This window comes from Anas acuta, chromosome 14 (assembly GCF_963932015.1).
Source record: "Anas acuta chromosome 14, bAnaAcu1.1, whole genome shotgun sequence".
NCBI classification, from domain to species: Eukaryota; Metazoa; Chordata; class Aves; order Anseriformes; family Anatidae; genus Anas; species Anas acuta.
The window spans coordinates 1,425,965-1,450,514 of record NC_088992.1 but is presented as its reverse complement, the minus strand read 5'-3'; the positions used below and the strand labels follow the sequence as shown (position 1 = coordinate 1,450,514).

Below are 24,550 nucleotides of genomic sequence, written 5' to 3'. Positions count from 1 at the left end.
ATTTTTTTTTTTTTTTTTTGGGGGGGGGGGAGAAGTTGCTGATGCTGAGTAGAATTTTACAAGTATTATTTTTTTTCTTCCTTTTAATTACAATGTTTTCATTGCTGCATACAGCAAAAACACGCATTTTTGGCTGCTGGGGGTTGTAAGTGAAAGCTGCAAAGTGCTATCTGTAGTCCTTCAAGCTTTCAGTGTGCAGCTGACCTTCCCTGTGGGTATCTGCATGGAGGCTTCGCTACCTGAATGTGACCCTCCAGGGAGAGCAGGAATCCCCAGGTGAGCTGGTGCCCTCGTGGTCCTGCAGGCGTGGAGCACTGGAGGGATGTGGAAGGGACACATGGGGAGGGTGCTGGTGCTGTCCCCACGGTGCTGTCCCCACCACGCTCCCCCTTCCCATGGCTGTGTGCTGGGAGGGCAGGTGGGGGCGATGCCATCAGCCTGGGGGAGGCTTCAGAGCCAGCGAGTGCAGAGCTTCAGGAGTGCAGTAATTAGCAGAGCAATGCCAGAGAGCAGTAATTAGTGGCTAATTACTGCTGCAGAAATATGTGACCCGCAGTGCCTGTTGTCTCCACCTCCCACATGGAGCTGGCTTGCCAGGCTGTGCCAGGAGAGGGCAGCGCCTTCCCCACATCCCGGGGGCCTGGGGAATGGAAGAACAAGCGTAGCCTGTTCAGTATTTCATATCAAACTTTATTACTCTGCCACTGTACCAGTACATCATATTTACAGCTTGAAACTTCCATCTCTGACGGAGAGGGCTGACCTGAAGTTGGGCCCCAGCACATTGCCATGCCGTGATGCCAGCAGCCTGCCCCGTAGTGTTGCAGCACGGCTGCTTCACTGCGACATGTGCAGGGCTCCCTGCAGCTCCCTGCCCTCATCCTTGCTCGGTTCAGTCTGTTCAGTGCCCAGCCACGTCTGTGTGGCGTGCCAGGGAACATGGGCTGCACCCCAAACTCACCGAGGGGCCCCGGTGCCTTTTCCACAGAGCCCCCAAATCAGGCTTTGGTCACTCCCACTCTGCTCTGTCCCCTCCAGGATAACATCAGGGTGTTGGTGCCACTTCTGGACAGGTTGTGTAAGAGACAGGTTTACTTAATAAATAAATATGAGTAACATATGGCTGATATTAGCATGAAATCTAGCAATATTCGAGGTGGAAGGAAGGCTAAGGTTTCGAGGACTCGGAGCTTTTGGCTGCTGTTAGTTTAGCTTAGCACGATGATATCTGCAGGTCTTTCACCAGGCGTTGACTCGATGGCATGAATAACGGTGCTTTTTGGAATGGCTCAGAGGGTGTTCTAGCAGCGACGTGCTGGGATGGATAAATACTTGAGCACAGAGCACCCAGAGAGGTGCTGGGCTGGGAAGGTGCATGTCCCTGGTGCCCGGCTGTCCCGGGGCGTCCTCTGCCCCGCGGGGTGAGGCCGAGGTGCCGGGGGTTCTCTGGTTCTCCACCACCTCTGTGAAGCATCGTGTGGGGCTGGGTAGCTCTGCTTTGGTTTTGTTGAAGCCTTTACCTAAAGCTGGGAGCGCTAACGCTTGGTTGGCTCTGCCAGACCAGCCAAAGAGGGGCAGCGAGAGGGAGGGTGGCACGGGGGGGGCTCAGGTGGGGGTCGTGGGGGGGGCTCAGTCGGCCGACACGGGCAGCGGGAGGAAGAGGATCGCCTTCTGCCCGTAGTGAGTCCGTGGCCCCAGCTTGCTGTTCCCGTTCTTCTTCAGACCGACGAACCAGTTCTTATCGGCGTGCTTCTTGGAGACGTAGGTGTTGTAATGGTTCTCCTCCAGCCGCTCCAGGAACAGGCACTCCTCGCCCAGTAGCTGCTGGAAGAGAGCCGCGCGTGGCGGCAGTGAGCCCCTGCCCCGTCTCTGTGCCCTGCCAAGGTGATGGGAAGCGTGCAGGTCTGTGGCCTTGATTTATCTCCCTGGCCTGGGGGCCCTGTCCCTGACCCAGGCATTTCATTTGGCAATGTCTGAGCCGAGCACCACTCTCCGTAAGCTGGTGCTGGTGGTTGGTGCTGGCTGTGGGTTTAGGGGCTGAGCACAGGGAACAAAGCAGCTCTCTGGCGAGGCTAAGAAGCCTGCTGACAGGATTACATGACACCCGCTTAGCTATAAATGGGACTATTCCCAAAGACACGGATTATTTTTGGTGACACCGTGTCCCATGGCTCCTGGGCACAGGAGCTCCTTCCCCACAGCATCCTGCCTGTGCTGGCACTGTCACCACCTCTGGTGCAGGACTGGGGATGCAGAGGGAAAACCCAGGCAGGTTTCTGCTTCCCCCCAGCCCTGTTGGCAGCCCACAGCCCCCTTGCAGAGCCGTGGAGCTGGCACCGCTTGGGGTCTGTGGGGGTCCTGCTCCTGGAGCCAGCAGCTGCCGAGCTGGTAGGGAGCAGCTGCTGCTCCGGGCACGACTCGTGGTGTTTGCCAGGTGCTCGAGGCAGGGCTGCAAATGGTGCTATTGGGTTATTTGTTTGTTCCTCCCGCCCCCCAAAATAAAGCTGGACGGAGAGTGGCCGTCCAGCTGCCAAAATAACAAACAGAGGCTAATTGTTGCTCGCGGTTTGCATTACTCAGAGCTACGAGATTTCTGCAGACCTCAAAACCTCTCGGTGCCCGGTCCCACAGGAGCCTCGCGCTTACCGAGCCGTACAAGAGCCCGTTGGTGTCCATTGCCAGGTACTGCCCAGACTTGGTGCTCTTTATATAAACCTCACCCACGCTTTCCGCGCTGAGCTGGAGCTGAACTGAAAGTAAAAATAAAACAACAACAAAAATAAGAGGAAAATAAAAACGGGGGGCGAAAAAAAGTGAGAGATAATGTCTAAGCTGCTAGGAAAGTTAGCAGGGTATTTTGGTGCTGAAGCTTGGGTTATAAAGAGTTTATAAGGAACAGTACAGAGCGTAATGAAAACATCTCCCTGTGCCCTCCCCTTCAAAGAAACCCCATAGCCATGTTTTAGGAACCAAAGACCAATTTTTTCCTTATTTTACATCAAAGCAAGGGCAGCCTTTTGGTTAAGACGCTGGAATGGGACACAGGAGATTGGGGTTTTAATTCTGGCTCTAATTTACAAATTTCTCATGTGGTTTTGACAAGACACTTGAGGAGTGACACACGAAGAAGTATTTTGAGAGCTAAACCGGGGACAGACAGACTTCAGATGCCGGCGTTTCGAAACCGTGCCCCAAAGCATCCTGTCGGAGGCTGCCTTACCGGGGCTGCCGGGCGCAGTGGGGCAGCTGGGGAGCTCCAGCAAGCTGCAGAGGGGCAGCAAGCGCTGCCCTTCATCCTGGAGAACAACACGGGCATCCTGCGGGTGTCCAGGAGCTGTGCCTGGTATCACTGCAGCTGAAGTGAGCAGGAGGCATGCGTTTGATAGTGACTGGGATCTGGGCCTGCCGGTGCAGAGCGTTGGGCTGCAGCACAGCCATTGGCACAGCCCGTGGTGTCAGGCACCTTGAGCTGGGCTCGGGCTCCCAATGCCAAAGCAAAAAAAAAAACAACCAAACTCCTCATTGGCCTCCTGTTGTGGGAGATGAGCTGGGTCAGCGGCAGGCCAAGCGTCTGTGCCACCTCCCTCCCCGGCCCGTTTAGCCTTCCCCTTTGTGCGGTTACTTATTTTACCCCCGTGGGTTTCTTTCTTCCTTCCTTAGCTAATTACAGTGATTACAGCTTGGCTCTAGCTGTTGATCAATGGATTTGTCAGAAGAGAAGGGCAGAGGCAGTGAGGGTGCAGCCCGGGGGTGGTTCTCCTGCACGTGGTTCCAGCAGCGCACACACCACCACCATGGGCACACGCTGAGTGGCTGCATCGGCACCTGCAGGGGCTGTGGGTGCGCTTGGGGTGTCGTGCAAAACCCCAGCTCTTCCAAAATACTGCTCCCATCTCCAAGTCAGCTCTTTCTCCTGATCTCTTCCTGTAGAGATTTGTAACAGAAATGTTGGGGTTGGTTTGAGTGAAGTGTGAGCAGACTCCTTCACTCCAGCTCCTTCCTCCTTTCTTATTTCCTTTTTTAAATTTACTTTATTTAATCCTTCCTGGAACAGCGTGCAGTGTGACCTCTCCGTGTGGCAGAAGCAGGTCCCAGGGAAATCTTTACTGTGACGGGTCCATTCCTCGCTTTTGGTGCTCCCTGCTCAGCTGCAGGGGTTTGGTGGGGGCACAGTGGGGCTGCAGCCCCCACCCTGCCTGGTGATCCCCCAGTGCTGCCTCCCACCCGCCTGGCCAGGGAAGGGGCAGTGGGACCAGAGCCATGGAGCTGCCCCCAAAACTGGCCAGGGGAGAGTGCATCAAGTCTTGCAGGTCTTTTCACGTCTCTGTACAGAGATTTCCATCCATGAAGTAATTCTATGAAGTAGAGAAGATGAGGCTGGTTGTGGGAATGTGTTGGGCTTCATCCTCAAGAGCCAAAAATGCTCTGGTAAGGTTCCTTTTCATTTCACGGTGAAGGTTCGGGATGCACAAGTGCTGCAGCAAAGGACCAGGGAAGGAATCAGCACGTAGGGCTGGGTGCTGAGGGCCCAGGATGAGTGGTTTTTATTTTCCCAGCAGATATCCTCCTTGAGCAAGCAGTGTCCCATGGTGGAGGCCAGCATCCTGCTCTGCTCCTGGTGCACCCCGGGGCACTGTGACCAGGAGCAGCGTTGGTGCCTGCAGCACGCAGGCAGGGACCCCGGAGCGCGCGGTGTTTGGTGCCCAGAGGCGCACCTCCTGCTGGCACGCCGCCCTGCACGGAGTTTCCTCTGTAAATATTTGCACGGTCGGATATCCACGTTTATGGGATCGTTTGCAGGAGGTTCCCTGCTGGCACAGGTTCCCAAACACACGGCCAGGACGGCAGCTGGCGAGGTGCGAGCGTGCCGGGGCTGGCACTGGTGGCCGGAGGGGAGATGCTCGCTGCGGGGGCAGCCCCAGGGAGGGGGCACTGGGCTCAGGGCCGGGGTGCTGAGCTCTCCCTAACGCTGCCAGGGGTGCTGCGAAGGGCAGGGGAAGGACATTTGTACTTGAAACTCTGCACAAACTGCCTCTTCTTGAAAGGAACATGAGGAAAGGTTGACTTTGGGGGAGAAAGCCACGTGGACGCTTGTGGTTTAAAGAAAAAAAAAAATGCTGTTCTTAGAATTTGTAAGGCTAATTGGGCTCCTCCCAGTGCTCCTTTCTAACCAAACAGGAGCCTGGCAGATCCCAGCTATGTTCCCGTAAGCACCAGGGTACGGTGTACACAGGCTGCGGGAAGGTTGCTGCTGGGCACGGTGAGCAGAGAGGGGCAGGATCCGGCCCCAGCCCTAACCCCTGTGCCCCAGGAGCTGCTCTGCCTGCCCTGCTCTCTTGGGTGCAGTTTCCCAAATCCTCTCAAGCTCTTTGAAAGTGCAGTGGGGGCAGGGGGCTCTGCGTCGGGCCAGGCGTGCAGCTCTCCTCTGGTGGCTTGGCACAGCCTGGGCAAAGCCGGAGAGCTCAGCACCTCGGCCACGGGCTTGGCTTTGGCAATGTGAGCTGTTGGCAGGGAGAGGGAAGGAGCTGTCGGTGCCCTGGGGAACTTCTGGAAAGGGCAGACAGCACCTTTCCTTGCCGTCCCTGCATTTTTAAAGCTGAGAGTCACAAAATAACTTTTTTGGCTGATTCTTGCTTCTGTTGGACTTGCGTATCCCGCAGGAATTTAATTTACTGCATTAGGGGAAAGGGAAGGTACCGAGGGCAAGAAGACACCATGTGCACCGCACAGATAAAATGCGTGCTGCCTGCGAAAGGGTCCTGTGTGCAGGGAGCAGGGTGGGGGTGCTGCCAGCAGGCACCGCGTGCGTGTGGTGCCAGCACCAAACCCTCCAGCCAAGGGACAGCACCGGGGGACATTGAGTCAGGTGGGATGGCTGTGGCCATACGCAGCATGTGCAGCTCCTCCTCAGCCCCTTTTTCCAGCTTGCTCGTAAGCAGCCAAGCTGCAATTACCACCCCGTTGTGCCCCGGGTGCTCTGCCCACCCGTGATCCCAGTACGGACCAGTCAGCCTCGTGGCTGCCCCGCTCCCAGCTGCGTGCTGGGATGCTTCCTAGGGAAAAAGGTAGCCAAAACAGTGCCAGGCACAGGAGCAAGCAGGAGAGCCGAGCAGCCACGCTGTGTGTGCTTACTGTGCTGGTCGCTTCGGTCCCGCGTCCCGTCCACCTTGCCGTCGGGAAGGATCCGTAGGAAGTGGCCCCCGTTGCTGCAGTACAGGAGCTTGGGCTTCTTGTAGTTCCCTGGGGGCAGGTTGAACTTCTCGGTCAGGGCAGTGAACGTGGTGATCTCCCCCTCGGCCATGTCTCAGCCTCTGCCAGCGGCCGGTGCCCAGGCTGCAAGAGATGGGGAGGTGAGAGCGGGCACGGCGAGCGCCCCGCACGCTGCCAGGCTTATAAAGGGGCAGGCAGGGAGGGGGCCGGGGCAGGTGATTCACGTGGTGGTGGCGGTGACACAGCCCTCGGGGTGATGCTTCTCGCAGTGGGAGGGCTGGTGGTCGTCTGCTCATCGGCGGCAGGGCCGGGGGCCTTTTAATTGTGTCGCAGCGAGTGCTGTTTTCTTTCTGCTTGCTATTGACGTACGCACTAAAATTACACACTCGAGAAAAAGGCTGAAAACACCCAGTGTCTGATTGGAGCCCGCGGGAGGCAGGAAGCCCAGGCTAATAACTCTCGCCACTATTATACCTCAGTCATGATTATGGCTGGGACTGCACGCACGCTGCTAGATAAGCAAACTTTTTTCTTCCTGCCTTGGCATTCTGTACCTCACCTGGCTGAGGCACAGGCGTGCTTAGAGCCAGACCAAAATTTCGATGTTGTGGGTGATAAACGAGGGTACAGGAGGATTTCATTGCCTGGGCAGTGAGCGGGAGGTACACCCACACAAATGTGGGTGATCAAATGCGTGTGAAAAAAAGGAACTTTGAGGATATAATGAGCTTATATCATGCTGGTGCACCCTTATATCCCAGCTGAAACAAAGTCTGGTGCCTGGCCTAGAAACCGTGTTTAAAATCTGCCTCGAATAGGCTGACCCTCATGTGCAACAGTCCCTAGTGCTTATAGAGAAGTGGATTTATGAACAGAAAAAGACAGGGCAGAGGATAAACCTAGAGAGAGGAAATGACTTTAAATGCCACTTATTCCCATAGCTATATATGGGAATTGTTATATGCTCACTGTTTAGATGTATTTATGTTGCATACAGATTGTGAAAGCATCTATTTGGCACGGCGTTGTGTTACTGTAGAATTAGGGTTGAGCTGGTATCACAGCGTGTGTTTCCCAGTGACCTGGGAGATAACTGGGAGTGCAACTCATGGCAATACCCAGACACTGAGAAATGGATATTAAATACTGTGTGTGCATAACCCCCAAATGTTTGGCTGTAAGCTCCTAACTATTTAACTTTGCAAATGCAGCTGCAAGGAGGGGAAACTGTGCCTCCAAGTGGATCCCCAAAGTCTGCAGGAGATAAAAAAAAAAAAAAAAATAAATAAAAAAAATGTTGAACTGCCCATTTCTTTTAAAGTTTTGGGAACTAAAAACTAAAACCTTGGAAATAAAGACTTTGTTGCTGTTTTTAAAAACACGCCCTGCCATTTCCACCGACTTTGGTTAGTTCACGGACTCCATCCCTTTCTTTCAGATGCGTCCCTTTGGGGTCGCTATGAGAACAGCGAGATTTCCTAGGAGGGGAGAACAGCCGGGAAGGAAGAAGCGTTCTCTGTCATCCAAGGCCTGGATTCCTGCTGGCAGCGAGCAGTTCCCGACGGGCCCCTCTCCTCCTGGCCCGCGGCGCCGTGCTGCAGCTGGAGGGCTGGAGTCAGGGGGCCAGCAGGGTCAGGGCGCAGGGGCCCGGCCATGTATTATTATAAACTTTTCCCCACTGCCCTTTCTGCAGGACTGCTCTGATCTTGTTCCAGGAGTCATGTTTTCTGGAACAATGCCTAGCGAGCCGTGCTTTATCAGGCGCGTTTCCCCAGCTCTTTGCTGATGTGCCCAGGGAGCTGTTTTGGTGCTTATCAGGTTCACAAAACTGGCTGCCGGCCAGCTCCACCCCGTATCGCGCATCTCCCCGAGGCTCGGTCCTGCTCTGCCCCTAATTGCAAAGCCAAAAGCATTAACCTTTCTCTGCAGAAGTCAGACCAAGTTTTATAACCATCTCTCTGGTTTCCTTGCTGCTTAAATGAACAAAAGCAGCGCCAGGCTCAGAGCTGGGACGTTCACAGTGTGTGTGCTTGGAAGCAAAAGCCCCTGCTGTCCTGTCTGACACAGCCCGGTATTTTTGGAAATGCTCACTGATGGTGCTATAAGCTGCTAGCGAGGTGGCACGCTGAAGGTGCTAGCACTGATGCCCTGCAGTGAGCTCGGTGAAGTGTCCCAGGGCTGCTCAGGAGGAGCTGGATGCATCCCGGTGGCCTCCCAGGGCAGCTGGTGGGCTCCCAAGGTACAGCTTTGGCATCCTTTTTTGACACAGTTGTCATGCAGCTGAAACTGGGTACCTCTGAGACCTTCTGCTCCCAGAACTTTTTTTTTTCTATTGAGAAATCATGATTTTCTTGTAGCAGTTCAGATTTAATACCGATAGCCTGCCATGCTTCCTCTGAACGAAAGCCTTCAAGTCATTCAGTGTGGTAGATAAGGCTCCAGTGCTCTGCTGAGCATTAATCAAGATCAGTGGCATTGTGCAATTTACTGGAAATCCAGCTTTTCTTCAACCTTCCTCTGAGGGCAAAGGGCTCTCAGAAACCTCCCGGGCTGGCGGTGGAGAGAAGTGAGAAGCAAACCTCCCTCAGCCACGGGCTCGGAGCAGGAGCTCAGCAGCGCTGCGCCGCAGCCAACGTGGGTGAGGAGCAGACTGGTGCTTCCCTTGTTTACTGCCTGTCTGCACGGCTGAGTGCATCTATGGATAGCTTTAACAGAGCAGCTCTGCTGGAAATTTTCTTCATTTTCATGTATTTCCTTTAAGTTTTTTTTTGCTATTTTTAGAGCACCTTCAGTGCTCGCCAGCTGCCTTTGACTCCGCGAGAGAAGCTGAATGAACACAATTTTCCACTCCCATTGTCTCTCCTCGCTAAATACTGTTGCTGTTCTCATACTTTTATGACTGTGTAGTTGGTACTCTATGCATAGCACCACTCCAGGCCCTACTATTATACTTCTGGCAAGAAAATGTTAGTTTTTTATGGGAATTTTGTGTAATCTGGCATCTGGATTTACCCCATCTAATAGTAGCAGATGTCAAAACCTCCCAGGTCAGAAATGAGCTTTCTAGAGATAAAAAAGGACTTAAGAAGAGAGCTGAACCCGGAGGTTAATTCTGACCATGTCCCACTGGCCTGCAGCCATGGGGCTTGGCCGCGTGCGTGCTCCCCATGGCAGTGGGAAGAGGAGCTGGGTGCGAGGCCCCAGGAGCCAAGAGATTCTGAGATTTTTGGGGTTGGTTCCAGACCTTATCACCAACTGCTGCAGCTGCCAACCCAGAGGCTCTGATGTGAAATCTCAAACTCTGAAAGCATCCGAGTGAGTGCTGGGTGCCAACCACACTGCCAGCACCAGGCGAGCTCCGTGTGAGCCCAGAAGCCAGTGGGTGCGCTGGGGCAGCGAGCAGGGGGCTCCTCGTCCTTCCCTGCTTTAAAATCAGTACAGGCTCCACTGGCCAAAAGGCACGTTTTTCCCCTTTGCTCCCTGTACAAAGCTGGTGCTGGTGAGAGGCTGGCAGCCCGCAGGACTGCTGTGACCCTTGGATTCACGGGGTGGCCAGGTAAGGTGAGCCTGTGCTGTCTTCATTGTAAAGCACTCAGCTGCTGCCCACAGGAACCCAGAAATGTCTCACGAACCTGGCTTAGAACAACTCAAATTCACTGAGGCTATTCTTGGCTTTGGATACGGTCCTTTTATAGGTCTGGGAGGAAATGTTCTGGATGGGCTCTGTTGAGCATCCCTTCAGAACAATCTGGAGGCGTTGGTGAGCAGTGCAGCTGATACCAGTTGTCACTGAGATGGTCGGATGAAGATCGTAGAGAAAGCTCCAAACAAAAGACAGTCACGCTCAGGATCTGTTAGGGTTTTCTCAGGCTCCACATGATGAGATCAGTGTCCTCAGAATTAGGCCCTGGTGAGTTCAGTGGGAATGCTGCAATTGGTTTCACTCTGGAACATGTTATTTTCTCCATTAAAACAGAAATCAGATTTATCCCAGGGTGCCACCAGACTGCGCTGCCTCCTGTTGGGCTCATTTCCCAACCCCGCTTTTGGCTTCAGGCAGCTCTCTTCCCAGGAAATGTAGATAGGAAGTAGGAGAATGGTTACAACAGGTAAAATATTTTAAATAATTTAGACTCTGGCTTTCCTCCACGCATTGTCTGCCCCGGTGGATTCCTGAAGCACGGGGGCTGACAGATACGGCTTCGGGGAGCTGGCTGGGGTGATCCAAGAGCTGCCCGAGCCTGCTGAGGAAAAATTGCTCGGATGAAAAGGGATTTCATTCAGTGCAAGTCTTAGAGATGCGCTGTGTGGGACGGGATTTCCTCACCCAGGAATAGCAGGCCGTGCGAGATGCAGGCAGGATCAGAGCTCAGCAAGAGTTTCCTACAAGTGGCTCCAGGACCCCGCAGCGTGGTGGAGTCAGAGCTGGGCTGGGGCAGCCCAGGAGCCCCGCTGGAGGTGCCAGGCATGGCCATGAGTCCTTAGATCCTCAGAGGAGGACTCAATAAACGAGTAGGCAAAGCCTACAATAAATGTGTAGTAGGTGGTTGTGTGCAGCTCAGCAGAAAGCATTGGCTTGTTTCTAGGCAGTGTATGTGGTAGGAAGGTTTTATTTCTAGCAGTAGAATTAGCTGCTTAATGACATATTTATCAGTCAGGTTTTACCCTTTGTAAGTGGAATTTGTGCTCTAAAGTGTGACCAAAGCTGTAGGAATTGATTTAACTCCTGCCCACAGTTGTCATCTGCTCTCCACCCTTGGCCCAGCACTGGGACACCGTAAGGTTGGCCTCACTGTGGCCGTGTCAAACCCTCCTGATGCTGTCTCAGCTCCCGTCCCCTCTTTGTTCCCAGCAGGGAGCCCTTGGAGAAGCGTGCATGTCCCAGAGCTGTGCAGCCCCAAGGGAATGGCCTGCCAGCAGCTGAGCATTTCAGAGCTGTGTGTGACTGCTGCACTTCTCCGGGCTGGGACCTGCAGCACAACATCTCAGCAGAGCCGTGGGGAGACAGGAAAACAAAGTGAGGATCTGCTTTCTAATTACCTTCCAGCCTCTCCTGCCTCCCCACCCACACCCTTCTGCAATCTGGTGATTAACTTAATTACAGCCCCAGCTCCTGAAGCTGGTCCAGCCGGGGAGCAGGAGCTCTGCCAGGAGGGTCTCGCTCCCCGTGGCCAGGCTGGGCTCGGACCAAGCACATGGACATGAGCAGATGCAGCTCCCATGGCCTCGTGTGCGGGATTTAATCACCAAGCTCGCTGCTCGCCAGATGTGTGGGACCTGTGATGGAAAGAACACCCTGGGCAGAGCACAAGAGCTCAGTTTCTCCAGCGAAGGAGGGGGTGGGAGATGCGTAGCGAGGGGGCTCCTTTCGCCTCTGGGCTTTGCAGCCGGAGGCGATGCAGCTGCCTGGGGGCTGGGGGTGGCTGCTGCTCCTTCCTGCGCCGTGCTCCCTCCCCAGCAGGGGATCTGCTCCTGTCCGTGCTTTAAGGTGCTGTTTACAGCATTTATTACAAATTATAGAAGGTAATTAGTGCTGTGCGGATATTGAGGGTTTCCCCTTCCCTCTAGCAGAGGGCACGTGCTGCCTTATCCAAGCCCCCCCACAGGCTGGCACTGGCACCCACCCTCCTGCTCCTTTGCTTTCCTGCAGCGCTGCTCACACCGACCGAGAGGCACCCGCAGGTGGGACCAACTGCTAAACCACACCACGAGTCACCTGGCCCTCGTGGCCTTGATTTGGGTGCCCGGGGATGAAGGCTCCGTGCTGCTGGGGCTGCTGATGCCCTGGGGATGGCGATGGGGGGAGTGGGTGCCCCTGTGCGCCCTGCTGGGGACCCGCTCCCCCAGCCCCAGCAGGCAGGGAGGTTAAGCTGGGTGACGCTTGCCGGGCTCACAAATGTCACCACCCGCCCCCGGTGTCCAGGCAGGACGCTGGGCAAAATGTCAGACCACAGAGCTGGGAGCTGTCTGGGCCCAGGTGTGGCTGCCCCGCGGCCGCTGGCTCCGGCCCCAGGCGCCCACGGGCGGATGGATGGACAGACGGACAGACAGCAGCCAGCCACCGCCGCACCTGGCCCCGGGGCAGGCTTCTCGCGGCGTCTGGTTGTGCTCTGGTTGGGGCACTTTTACCCAGCTTTTCCCTGCTTCCCTCTGGGAGCGAGTAGATGCGGAGAGGAAAAGCGTGGCTGCCTGCAGCTGGGAGCTGGGCTGCTTTGCAGAGCAGCTCTGCCCAGAAAAACCATCAGCCGACCCCAAATGACAGATTCTAGCCCCAAAATTTTACTCTATGCTGTGCTCTTACGCCACGGGGCTGATGTGGTTCTCCTGCTGGGCTAAGTCCCCGCTGACCCTGTGCTTCCAGCCCAAGCAAAGCTCCCTGCCAACGGCCCCGTGCCAGGCTGGTGCCTTGTCACTGCCCCTCTCCTTTGCCCTGCTATCAGCTGCGGGCCTGTGCCAAGCTCTCATCGCTGAGATGGGTCCAAAACGTCAGGGTGCTGTTGCTAATAAGGCACAAGGCTTGAATTAGGAGCAAAAAGCAGCAATTTGCATGTGTTGTCAGATGTAACACTTCCTTCAGCTGGCCCTCTGAAGAATAGCCAGGCTTAATCAAGGGTTGGCTCAGGCTTCAAAAACTGGGATTGGAGTTTGGGTTCGGGCTTTATACCGTGTCCTTCCCCCTAGACGAGGAGAATGCTGGAAGTGAGGGTTTCATCTCCAGGCCAAGTGAAACCTCACAGCCATACTCGTGGTTAACCATCAGTAGACATATCATCACTCAGAAGTCAGGCTTCCTCCAGCAGAGTCTCAGTCTCTGTTGTTCCAAGGAAAATTGCTTGGTTTCTGGGTTCGCTATGAGCTTAGCAGTGATTTACTGCCCTGAAAACGCGCAGGGAGTTAATTATGCTCATTCTAAAATATTTGTGTAAGGGCTATATGCTTGTCGTGTTACGTTCTGAGAAAAACTGCCCAGGAGGATTCTGTTCTTAATTCTGCTGCTTGATATCGTCCTCGAAATGCAGTGCCTGGTAGCTACGGGTGCCTGAGTAAACGGCCTGGGCTGTGTTTTGCCACGCACACTGTTGCTCAATAACTTAACAGCACAACAAAAGCTTGAGATAATAATTACAGGGAAAATCCACTGATAAATAATAATTTTCTTATCTGCGTGCCTTGAGGGCGGGAGAAAATGCCTTGCAGTGTGAAACCGTGGTGCACGAGAACATGCAGGGAGAGTTTCAGATGAAATCTTTCTGTTGGAGCAAGGCAAGCTCAGAGCTGAATCTTTGTTAATTTGGGTGAGAGGCTCAGCCACAAAACAAACAAAAAAGCCCCACAGGACAGTTAATGGGGGGATAACGCCTCTGCACTCAGCTAGTGAGCCCGCTGTGTTCCATCTACGCTGCTGCCAGCAGAGCAAGGCAGGTTGCTTCTCTGGCACACGGTCTGAGGCCAAATTTGGGGTTTCTCAGCTCAGCCCCAGGGACCCCGAGCTGCCTGTGGGCACCCCGCTGCCCCTCGGAGAGGAGCACGAGCTGCATGCTGCTGCTGCCAGCCCTAACCCCGGTCCTCCCGTCCCCGACAGCAGCGTACCAAGGCACCTGCACCTGCGAAGAGGTCGGCACCAAAGTGGTCCCCGTGAGACACCTGCAGTGACAGCAGAGCCACCGCGGTGTCAGCAGCAGGAGCACCTCTCCGAGGGAAACAGAGCCCGGCCCCACTGCATTCCCCTGGCAGAGAGGTGAGGTGGTGGGGGTGTTCTGCAGCCTCCCCTGCCCTCCTCATCCCCGTAAGCAACCACCTGCATGGGAAGTGCAGTTTGAGATACCCACACCTGGTGGAGGGGGCACCGCGGGGTCCTGCTGGTCCCCAGAGACCTGGCCAGGGCTGCCGGTGGTGATGGGAGGTGGAGACACACGGATCTAAGTGAAAATGCCAGCAAATTAACCGAAAATGTACCCACTTGAGTAGCCTTATGTACAACATAAATGCGTGCTGTAAAGACGTGCAGAAAAAAATCACAAATGACTTCTCTGGGGGAAAAAAAGTGAGTCTGTGAAAGGCAGGGCAGCTCTGGGCAGGTGGCACAGCTTTGCACGGGGAGCTCTGGGAGCTTTGGAGACATGCAGAGGGGACTCGGTGGTCCCTTTCCTGCTTGGATGGCCCAGGGGCTGCAGAAAGCCCCTGGAGCAGACAGCTGCTTGCGGGCAGAGTGGGGAGATGTGCAGAAAAGCAGCCCTGGCACTGAGCGCCAGCAGCCGGCAGCATTTTCAGGGCGGTTTGTGGCTCGCAGAGTGCCCCCGGTACAGGCAAACAGCACAAGCCTGGAGTCCCCATCCCGGAGCACAGGCTGGGATTTGTTACGGTAAAGATCTCCCCCTCCTGTCCGCCCCAGCAGCACCGGGCTGAGAGCAGGGGGAAACTGAGCTCGGGGCACCTGCCCTGGGGCTCTGTGCCCCAAACGCCACCCAGGAGGGCTTGGGGCCATTGGGGCCACCCGGAGCAGCCCGTGGTGGCCATGCCAGGGGGGTTGGCTCAGGGGCTGGGCGAGCTGCCCGAGCCCCGTGGGCTGGGGATGCTGCGGGGAGCCGAGGCTGTGTCTGTGCACCTGGCATGGAAATAACAGAAATTTTGGCAGAAGGAAGGGCCCTGCGAGGGTGAGTGCTCGGCCCGAGGTGGGAGCAGCGGTTTGCTAACGCCAGAGGCGTGGGAAGAAAAGCCCCAAGGTCAGGGCTGACGCCCAGATTTCTCCTCTTAGAGCTGGGATCTAAATTAAGAGCCAGAAGCGGGGACAAACGCTCTGAGCGCACCAAGGCCGTGAGTCACCGTGGCCCTGCGTCTAGACCATTGTGGGCAACCAGCGGGGCTTTGGGAGGGCGGCTGCGAGCTGGCAGCCCCGTGCCAGGAGGCTGGGGGACAGCCGGGGTCGGGACATGGCCCCGAGGGCAGGCACAGAGCCGAGGTGGGGGCTGCGGGGGTGGCAGAGCTCTGAGTACAGAGGTGCGTTGAGGTGCGGTGCTGGAGTTAAAGGAATAATATTGAGCACTGGCTGAGTTAGCTGTTTTTCAAAGGGAACCAGAGATATTAACCGTGGTGCTCTGAGGGCTTGTGTTAGCCTCCGTCTGCCACATTGAGCAGCCAGAAAAATGGAGTTATTTTGTTCCCGTTTTCCCTCAGGTGTGACATTTCAGCAGGTACAGAGGGGCTGGGGGCAGGCAGAGCCGTGCCAGCTGCAGGTCGCGGGCAGGGCCGCTCTGCTCCCTGCTGCCCGGGAGCTGCTGCAGCCTCTGCTCCCGTCTGCGACAGCAGCATTCAAATAAGATAATCTGGTGCTGGATGTGAGGCAAAAAATAGTAAGTGCTCTTACTGAGAACTACTGAGTCAGGCGTCTCTCTCGTTTAACAAATGGAAGCGGAAGGGAGGATTATTGCGTCTATTCAGGCCACACAACGGGCTGGGGCTGAGAGCATGACAAAGCAGCAGCTCCTCTCCCTCTCCCTCTCTTGCTGAACTGGTTTTCAACAAATTCTTCCGCGGAGAGATTTCTATTGTGAGCCGCTTAAAAAGCAAACCCGGCCAGGCCACCAGCCCAAACGGTAATCATCGGCTTGCAGTTGCACAAAATGAATGGCAGATTTCTAAAAGCGCCGCGGCCCAGCCGCCCGTGTCACCAGGGGGCTGTGTGACAAGGTGACAGCACTGCCCTTCCCCGGGTACCCAAACCCTGGGCTGCCCCGAATTTCTGCTGGCAGCCTGCTCGTGGCACCTAGCAGGGCTTCCCCTGCCTCTTCCTTAATCTATGAGCTGCAGGGGGGCTGCGCCCCTCTCCAGTGGGTGAGCCCCCACCTTGGCCGGGGCCGCCTGCTTGTGCTTGGTGGTGCTGGGGCCGGCCGGGCTCTGCTTGCTGAGATCTGGGGCTGCTGCTGGCTTTGGTCTGCCCCGTGGTTAATGACCACATTCTGGGCAGACCCGTGGTTAATGACTGCATTTCGGGTTGACCTGTGGTTAATGACCACCTTTCTTCACCATTCCTCGCAACCTCTTATTTCTGAGCCCTAATTCAGAGAGGAATGCATTCATCTCATCCCAGCTCCTGTGATTCTGGGGGTTATGAAATTAAGGATGATTAAAGGGGGGGGGTTAACACAACAGGCAAGCATACTTGGCATTTCTGCGGCTGGCGCCCTGGAGGCTCTGGGGAGGAAGGTGCTGCTCTCGCAGCGGGTGAGGCCAGACCAAGGCAGCCCCAGCCGAATTTCCAGAGGTCTCTGTGCAGTTACCGGGTGGGTATTTAACCACTGCAGGGCTCCGACACTCTGCTCCGATAGGAATTACCCCAGAGCTGCAGGGATGTAGGGGTCCAGGGCAGCACAGCCCCCATGCACTGCGCCCTGACACTGCACCAGGCTCGGGGCAGTGGCCTCCTCTGATCCTCTCATTTATTTCCTGCCAGGGAGAAACCAAAATCTAACAGCAGTTTCTGTAATATCTGTAAGTTCCCCTGCCCGGTGGGGAGCCAGGGCTCCAGCACCCACTGTGGCACCGGGTGGCTGCCGGTGGCGTTTGGTGCTGCACGGGGAACGGGGTGCCCACGAGGAGGACGCAGCCCTGCGAGGGCAGAGCCTGGGATGCGCAGGCAGCAGGAGGTGGGAACCGACTCAACCCCCAGCCAGCAATTATTGCACCATTAAAGTGAAAATTGGTGATTGCCTCCTCACTGAAAAGTTACAACTTTCTTTAATTAGTCCCCTAAAGCGAGGCTTATTTCCTGTTGAAATGTGTGTGTTTGTGGTTCAGGATTGCAATGGCTCTTAAAAATCCTTTTTCATGCCTCCTCCCACGTGCTGTTGCTCATGCAAATATGGGCATGCTGCGAAATGGATGGGGCCATTTGCGGTTTGGTTGGGTTCCTGCACTAATTAAGGGCCTCATCCAGCCCCTAGGAGCTGCTGAAAACTGCACGGAGCTGAGAGGAGATTGATTGCTGCAGGAAACTGGGAGTGGCGCTTCTAAAATGACCCCGGGAATTTTCCTTGTGACGGGAATTTTCCTCGTTCCCTGCGAGCACAGAGTGAAAAACCCAGGCATGCCGAGCACCTGCAGGCACCTGCTGGGCTGCAGGGAGCAGCGGGAGCTGAGGACAGGGGCAGGGCTGGGGGTCACACACCTGGGGACCTGCACCGAGCCCCGGCCAGCCCCGGGCAGGGTCTTGCCCCTGCAGCCAGGGGTGGGCACTGCTCCTGCCTTGTCATTGCACGGCTGCAGGGCAGCCACGCTGTCTGTGTCACAGCTCTTCTAGGCAGAAAATACCCATCTTTGTTGCAAAGGAAAGAAAAGGGCCTTTCTGGCTGCTAAGCTCTCTGGGTTTCTATTTATTTATTTATTTTCTGGCTTGGTTTCAGAAGAGAAAACAAATATTTAGGAGGGTCTGACTGTGGTCTGCTCTATCAGCGCGCCGTCAGAAGCACGCTGAAATAAGAGGAGGCAGACTGAAACGAGCCTGCCGTGGTTAATGTCATCATGGACCCTGTCACTTAGCCCTGACTCCTCGCCGTTACGATGCTTTGAGCTGCTCACTGCTGTCGAAGCCAAACCAAAGACACCAAAGACGCCAAATACAAAGAAGAAATGCTGCAAGCTCCCATTGCCCTGCTTGGGAGGAGCAGGTGCTGGGCACGGAGCTGGGCACCTCCTCTGAGCCCCTGCTGTCCCTGCCTCTCCCCCCACACCTGTGAGCATTTCAGCTTGCTCACGCTGTCTGGCAGAGAGGAAAACGCTGGCAAAACAAGCGCAGGGAGGCCTGAGGGCAGGTACCTGCCCCCAGCGTGGTGGTGGTGGATGTGGGGCTGCAGCGGGCAGGCAGAGCCCCGCCAGCGGGGAGCAACGTGGAAGGAGCCGCATCCAGCTGCCTGTGGAGCTGCTGCAGCCAGGAGGAAGATCAAGGTCTCAGGGAGTGGGAGGAAGGCCAGAGTCATTTGGGGAGCTTGGGAGGGAAAGCCTATCCCCTGGGCTCGGGTGGAGCTGGGAAGGAAAGTTTATCCAAAGGGCTTGCGAAGCTGGCTCTGGCCAGAGACCTCGGTGGACCCGAACTCAGGTCAGCCCCAATCCAAGTGCGCAATCCTGCACGCCCCGAGACAGCAGGGTGCTTGCGGCGGTGGCCAGAGGAAGTTTTGCTGACCCCGTCTTGTGGGGAGAACAATCAGGCATTGTCCTGCCCTACTGCCACCGAGCCCGGTCCTGCCCTTAGGAACCCGTTAAACTTTAGCCCCCTGGCTGTGCCAACCTGCCCGTGAGGCTCGGGTGCTCTCCAAGGCGATCGCTGCTGGGGCTGCGAGGTGCCCGGTCTGCCTGCTTCCAGCACATCCCCTACAGCCGTGTGGGGCCGGGAGCCTGCAGGGCTGGGGGTGGTGCTGGGGCACCTGCCTGCACCCCCAGGCATGGGGAGCGAAGCGGGGCGGCGAGGCGAGGCGATGCTCCCACGCATCCAGGCAAACCCCGGGGCTGGAGGGGGGCTTGGGTGTCTGCTAGGGCAGGCCCAAGGACTTTTTTTTAATGAAATAACTATTATTAATAATTATTATTTTAAAATGGACCATTTTATAGTGCTGTATCACTTCAGCAAATTTCCCATTTGGAAATAAAATGGTCCAAACATCGCGTTTCGCAAAACAAAATATTTGAAAGATTCCGATTCGGATTGTGCCACCAGCTCCTGGTCAACGCCTTCCTTTCCCTTGCAGTCATTTTGGAATTGAAATTCCTCCCTCCCGGAGGCAGGAGCCTGCTGACACTTGCAGGGACCGGGGCTCTGGGCGCAGCCAGGTGGGGAACGGTGCCCGACATCCCGCTCCTGTCGCTCTTTCCCCCCTCCCGGCCCGGCTGTCAGCTCCTAACCCCCCCGGGGGCCCTTTCCTGGCCGCTGCCGCCCCGCGGGTGCCCAGCAGCAGGCAGGGAGCCCCCGGCCCCCGTGGCCCCCGGCCGCTGGGAACAGTCCCAGGCGCCGGGGGGGGCCGCATCCCGCCCCCTCCCCGCCGCATCCCGGGGGTACCGCGGCCTCCCCGCGCCCCCCGAGCCCCCGCAGCATCCCCGGGGGGGGGACGTACCCGTAACGCTGCCGCGGAGGAGCTGCCGCCGGCGGGCCCGGGCTTTGGCTGGTGTCAGAGCGCAGGGGAGAACCGAAAAATAAAATAGGGAAAAAAAAAAAAAAAAAAAAGAAGGGGAAAAAAAAAAAAAAAGCCAAACCGGAGCCTATTGGTGAGGCGCTGCGGTGGGAGGGGAGCGCCCCCCCGGCCGCGGCTCCGGCCCGAGCGCTCCCTGCTGCTGCTGCCGCCCCGCCCGCTGCACGGGGAGGCACCGGGCACCGGGCACCGGGCACTGCGCACCGGGCACCGCGCACCGGGCACCGGGCACCGCGCACCGGGCACCTGCCGGGCTCTGGCGACATCAGGGCAGGCTCAGCTCAGCTCGGCTCAGCTCAGCTCAGCTCAGCTCGGTTTGGCTTGGTTGGAGCCTGCTGCTGCCGTGGGCACAGGGCGCTGCGGCACCGTGGGGACAGAGAGGAGAAAGCTGGCGGAGGAGCAGTGGTTCTTGGGCTCTCTTTTCTCATTCCCATCCCCGCGGTCCTGCTGCTTTGGGCAAGCACTGGTCCTGTGCCCTCCCGGGATGCAATGAGCCCCTTTGCCCCAATGAGTGCCAGGCTGAGCTGCAGGGATGGGGGCTCTGCACCCCTCAGCCCCACGCTGACGGTGCCGGGGTGCTCCGCAGTGGCAGAGATTGGCCTTAAAAGCCGAGGTGCTCTCAGGAACCTGATAAAGGATCCCCCTGAGCCTGATATCTGTATCCCCTGGGACTCAGGGAGCAGTGCCGGGTGCAGGTGTAGGCTCTGTCAGAGGGTGCCTGGCCCGCGGGCACCGGCTGAGCCACGCGCACGACGCAGGGTTTGTGCTGGCTGCGGGGGTGAAGGAAGCAAACGTGGTGAGCATGGAGCTTGGCCTGCCTCCACCGGCCTTCTGCAGCCTTGTTTGACCAGGGTTATCTGAGGCTTGCTTAAAATGTGTTTTCCGTCCTGGTTCACACAGAGCCTGTATGTCTGGGCAGCCAAGCCGAGTCCCAAGCACACTGAGCCCAGACGTTTTGGTACAAACATGTCCCAGTTCACTGCAGTTCACAGCAGCCCGCGGGGATCGTTCTTGGTGCATCTGACACAGCCCGGGTGGGCTCTGGGCTCCGTGCTCACTGCCCTGTGTCTGGGTGTTGGAACAAACCTGCGCAACATTTCCTCGTGCCATTGTAGCCGCGTGCCGATGGTGGAAGGGAACAACAAGCAAGACAAAGCCAAACATTGCCCTTGAATTAGGCTGAGCTTTTCCTGGATGGCAGGCATTTGGGTTATCCGTGAAGGAGGAGTGCTGGGAAACGCAGCCCTGCCTCCTTACAGAGCTGCCTTCTTCTGTTCCTGGGCTGCGGGGAGGGCTGCAGCCCCTGCCTGCCTCCCCCTGTGCCAGGTGGCTGGGGGCTCTGGGCACTGCAAGTGGCACTGCTCGCCTGCCTCCCCCCAAATTTAGCATTGTGTCCTCCCTGCCTGGCCTGGACGCAGCCGTCTCTGGTGAGAGCAATCGTCTGGCAGCCCCGCACAAGGCGCAGAGCGAGCAGTGGCTGGAAGCTCTGCAGCAGTCCCCGTGCCGAGGAGCGGCTTGGCCAAATCCCAAAGGCTGACGGTGCCGCCGCAGCCCCGTGGGCCCCGCAGTGCTGCCCTCCCTGCCCGGGCCCCAGGGCGAAGCCCGGGTGGCAGCAGATGCCTGCGCTGTTTTCTAGGCTCTCTGGATGGCTTTTGACAGCTCCTGCTCCTGCCTCAGGTAAGGAACCCCCTCACCGCTCTGCCTTGAATATCTGCTGACCTTCTCGGCTAGAAGTCCCAGAAAAAATACACATTTCTTGGGGTTGTTTGGAAGCACGGCAAATAATTAACCATGGAGTGGCTTTTTCCTTGAGGAAACACGAGGTGCTGCTTTCTGCTCAGCACCCAGGCACTGTGTGTTGCTGCTCGTCCCCCAGATCAGGGTCAAGCAGCACTGACAGCGGGCAGAACTTCCTGCAAGTCGGATTTGAAATGAGCCCCTCAAGATGCCCCAGGTCCCAGGGTTTGGGTTCATTCCTCGGAGCTGTGCTGCTGGAAGGGCTGAGCAAGTGCTGCTCAGTCCAGTGCAACCTTCAGGCAGCACTGAAATGTCCTCCCCCACCTCCCCTCCCCATTTTCTGTCCCTGAGCCCGGAACGAGGACAAAGAAACCCCAACCGCTCCCCAGCCACGCACACCCAGCCAAGCTGCAAACTGGTGGCGGATTAGGAACCACAAAAGCTCATTGCAGACCTTGTGGGAAGGGTTTGCAATGCCCGGGGCAGGGCTGTGGCTCTCCAAGGGCCATGCCCCGAAGAGGACACCAGGGAGGTGCTGCATGGGGCACCCAGCAGCCAGGTCGGGGTGCGCAGTGCTGTGCTGCTGGGGGTCACCCTGCCCCTTGCCCTGCTGCCCCCAGGCCGGGCAGCTCCCGGCACGATGCCCGCACACCCCGCACCCGCAGCACTCACGGCAGCTCGTGGGAAGAGCTCCAAGGAGAAGCGGTGTCCTTCAGACCGACACCAGCATCGGGGCTGTGCTGGTTCCAGCCAAAATCCAGCCTGGGGCAGCGCGCAGCGGTGCCGTCACCGGGGCATGGGCTGCTGCGCTGTGCCCACATAGGACGAGGAAGTATGGATAATCCTTCGCCTTGCTATTTTTTTCCCCTCATGTGATCTTGCTTTTGGACTGCTATTTTGGGGCTGGACTCCAGCCCAGGTGAAAGACAAGGATTGAATCCAGCCCGCCTCCCCCGTGCGCCCGGAGCGCTGCCAGGGCCCTGTGCCTGGGTGGTGGGGCTGCCCCTGCTGCCGGTGCTGGTTCCCTGTGTGCTCCCCAGCCCTTTCCTCTCTTGCTGCAAGGCCATTTCTGTCCCCAAAATGCTTCTGTGCAGTCAGGGGGTGACAGCAAACAGGCTGTGGTGTGTATGTGGTGCTCGGCCGCCCCGTGCCACAGGCACCCCCTGCCCTGTCCCCCCAGGGCTCACACCGGGGTGCGGCATAGTGCCAGGGCTGGAGTCTCCCCAGCACCACCAGACCTTTTTCCTCTCATTTTCCCCACAGAAGCAGCCTGCCAGGAAGCTGACAGGAGATAAATCAATTAACAAATGCTGGCAGCTTGCAGCAGCCTTGACATAAGCTGGTGCTGGGCCCTGCAAACCGCTCACGGTCCCCTTGGGTGAGCTGTGAGCATCCCACCTGTGCTTGGAGGAGGGTGCGCAGGGCTGGGGGCAGGCAGGGGCTGTGGGGCTCCCCTGCTCCCTGAGGGGGCTTCACGCACCGTAAAGCCAAAGTGGGGCAGGACAGGAGGGGATGGGCCCTTTGCAGCCCGGAGGGTGTGTGCACACAGGGGCACCCTTACCCGGACAAGCTCAGGGAAACCCGAATTTCCCTCGTCATGGGATGTCTCCGCAGCGCAGCTCCAGATGAAGCCGTTTCTGCAGCCAGCACCGACCGCATGGCCCCGGGGGCAGGCAGCGGATGAGGGACAGGGCCCACGGTGTGAACCTCCAGTCAGAGGTGGGACTTTGTAAGAAATTGGTTATCTCAGACACGTGCTAGGTAAGTGAGAAGTTAAGGTCCAAAAATTGGAAAACCCACCCCTCTTCAGGCTATTTTGCAATCTGTAGATAACACAGGACTTTCATTTTATTTTTTTTTTTAATTTTTATTTTTTAAAATCTACATAAGGAACACCTCCCTGGCACTGAGTAAACGTGCTGTTCCCTTTCGGGGAGGCAAGAAACCCTTCCTTATGAACACCGCGAGGGGAACAGCTGCTCTTTCGCGCTGCCTGCAGCCGGGGCTGGTGTTCGGGGGTCGTGTGCCGGGGAGCCCCGGGGAGTCCCGGGGGGCTGCAGAGGGCTGCGGGGAGCCCCGGGGAGCTCTGGGGAGCTCCGGGGAGCGGCGAGGAGCCGCGGGGAGCCCCGGGGCCGGCAGAGGGCGCCGAGCGGCCGCGGGAGGCGGCGCGGGGCCGGGGGCGCGGGGCCGGGGGCGCGGGGCCGGGGGCGCGGGGCCGTGCCGGGGGCTGCGGGCAGGCGTCCTCCAGCCCCGGTTTCCCGGGAGGGAGCTCTGCCCGCTGAGGAATGGCTCCCGGCCTTTGTTCCGTGACGGATGACCTTAAATATTAACAGAGTGCTGTGCGCTCGCACCCAGCCCGAGCTCAGAGCCAGGATGAATCCCGCAGGACTCCCCAGGACGCACTCACCAAATGCAGGATCTGCTCTGTAATTGCATTTCGGGGGCAGCAGACGTCTTCTGATTCATTTAATATGTGCCGTGTTGCATTTGGTGCAAGTCAGATACATAACAGAAGCCCTATTACCCTGAAAGTACTGCTGTTATCAAGTACTGACTTAATTACAGCTTTATCTAAAAATAGATCGGGTTAGCCTGACAGAACCCATTTTTCCCCATCCCCTGCTGCTGGGTGTTGTTTCCTCCCTTCGGTTCCTGGCTCACCAAGCCCAGCATCAGCTCCTGCTTCGTTTTCCTGAGACCGACACCAGGCTGCCAGGCCATCGTTGCCCACTGATTTAATTGCTTTTACTCATTCCCTGGAGTTTTCCCAACCTCCCCAAACTGACCTCCATGTTCGGGTCACCCGGGTCTGGCTGCCTGGGACACCTCTGGCTCGGGGAGCTGCTGCCACCCAGGTGACCCCCGGGAAGGGACGCGGTGTGTTGCATGGGGGTTCTTACTTCTGTAGCTTTCCATGGGCATTGCATGGGGGTTCTTCTGTAGCTTTCCATGGCTGTGGTTGCTCACAAAACCCACCCAAGGTAAGGCCTGTAGCTGCTATCTACCCATGATCATCACTTTCCTCTGATTGTTATGTGTTTTCCAATGTTTTTATAGCCGGAAGATGAGCCAAGGCAACTCTCTTCCCACTTGGGAATCTGCTTTTTGTGCCTTAGCGGTGTCAGTGAGTGGCAGTGGTGGATGGCAGAACCATGGACGAGTCCCGTTTCCACACAGCACTATCAGAGCATGGGGCCACCCATGGGCAGTGCCACGGGCTGACGCTGGCCCCGTTCGCTGCCCTGCTGAGGCTCCTTGGGGTATTCTGGGGGAGCAGCAGCTCTCAGGGCGCTGGCAGAGCCCAGTGCCTGGACCAGCCGCCTGCTCCTGGCGCGCCGCTTGTTCCCCCAGCCTGGCAGCGTCTGCCATCCGCCAGAAGAGGGCTGCTGCAGGCTCCTCCTGCCTTTGGAGAGGGCTCGCTGCGTCCC

General features: G+C 57.2%; 1 protein-coding gene and 1 long non-coding RNA gene across 7 annotated transcripts; one reads left to right on the top strand and one right to left on the bottom strand.

Annotated features, from left to right (window-relative positions):
* On the top strand, nucleotides 1–14,872 carry LOC137864216 (uncharacterized). 4 transcript variants are annotated; one of them, XR_011101381.1, is made up of 4 exons: nucleotides 1–276; nucleotides 1,723–1,884; nucleotides 2,581–2,682; nucleotides 11,066–14,872. It is a non-coding gene; the product is annotated as an uncharacterized lncRNA (long non-coding RNA). The 4 variants fall into 4 exon arrangements; XR_011101380.1 differs by having other exon boundaries at nucleotides 11,063–14,872; XR_011101379.1 differs by having other exon boundaries at nucleotides 3–276; nucleotides 1,723–1,902.
* Nucleotides 670–21,974, bottom strand: FGF1 (fibroblast growth factor 1). Of its 3 annotated transcripts, none has more exons than XM_068698124.1 (4): nucleotides 21,795–21,974; nucleotides 6,133–6,333; nucleotides 2,647–2,750; nucleotides 670–1,821 (listed from the first exon to the last, which is right to left on the bottom strand). In XM_068698124.1, the coding sequence occupies exons 2-4, from the start codon at nucleotides 6,299–6,301 to the stop codon at nucleotides 1,630–1,632; spliced, it is 465 nt and encodes a 154-aa protein (XP_068554225.1). In that variant the 5' UTR covers nucleotides 6,302–6,333; nucleotides 21,795–21,974; the 3' UTR covers nucleotides 670–1,629. The 3 variants fall into 3 exon arrangements, with proteins under 3 accessions (XP_068554225.1, XP_068554223.1, XP_068554224.1); XM_068698122.1 differs by having other exon boundaries at nucleotides 670–1,824; nucleotides 21,795–21,971; XM_068698123.1 differs by lacking the exon at nucleotides 21,795–21,974 and adding an exon at nucleotides 19,311–19,455 and having other exon boundaries at nucleotides 670–1,824.
* Between the last annotated feature and the right edge of the window lie 2,576 nt (nucleotides 21,975–24,550).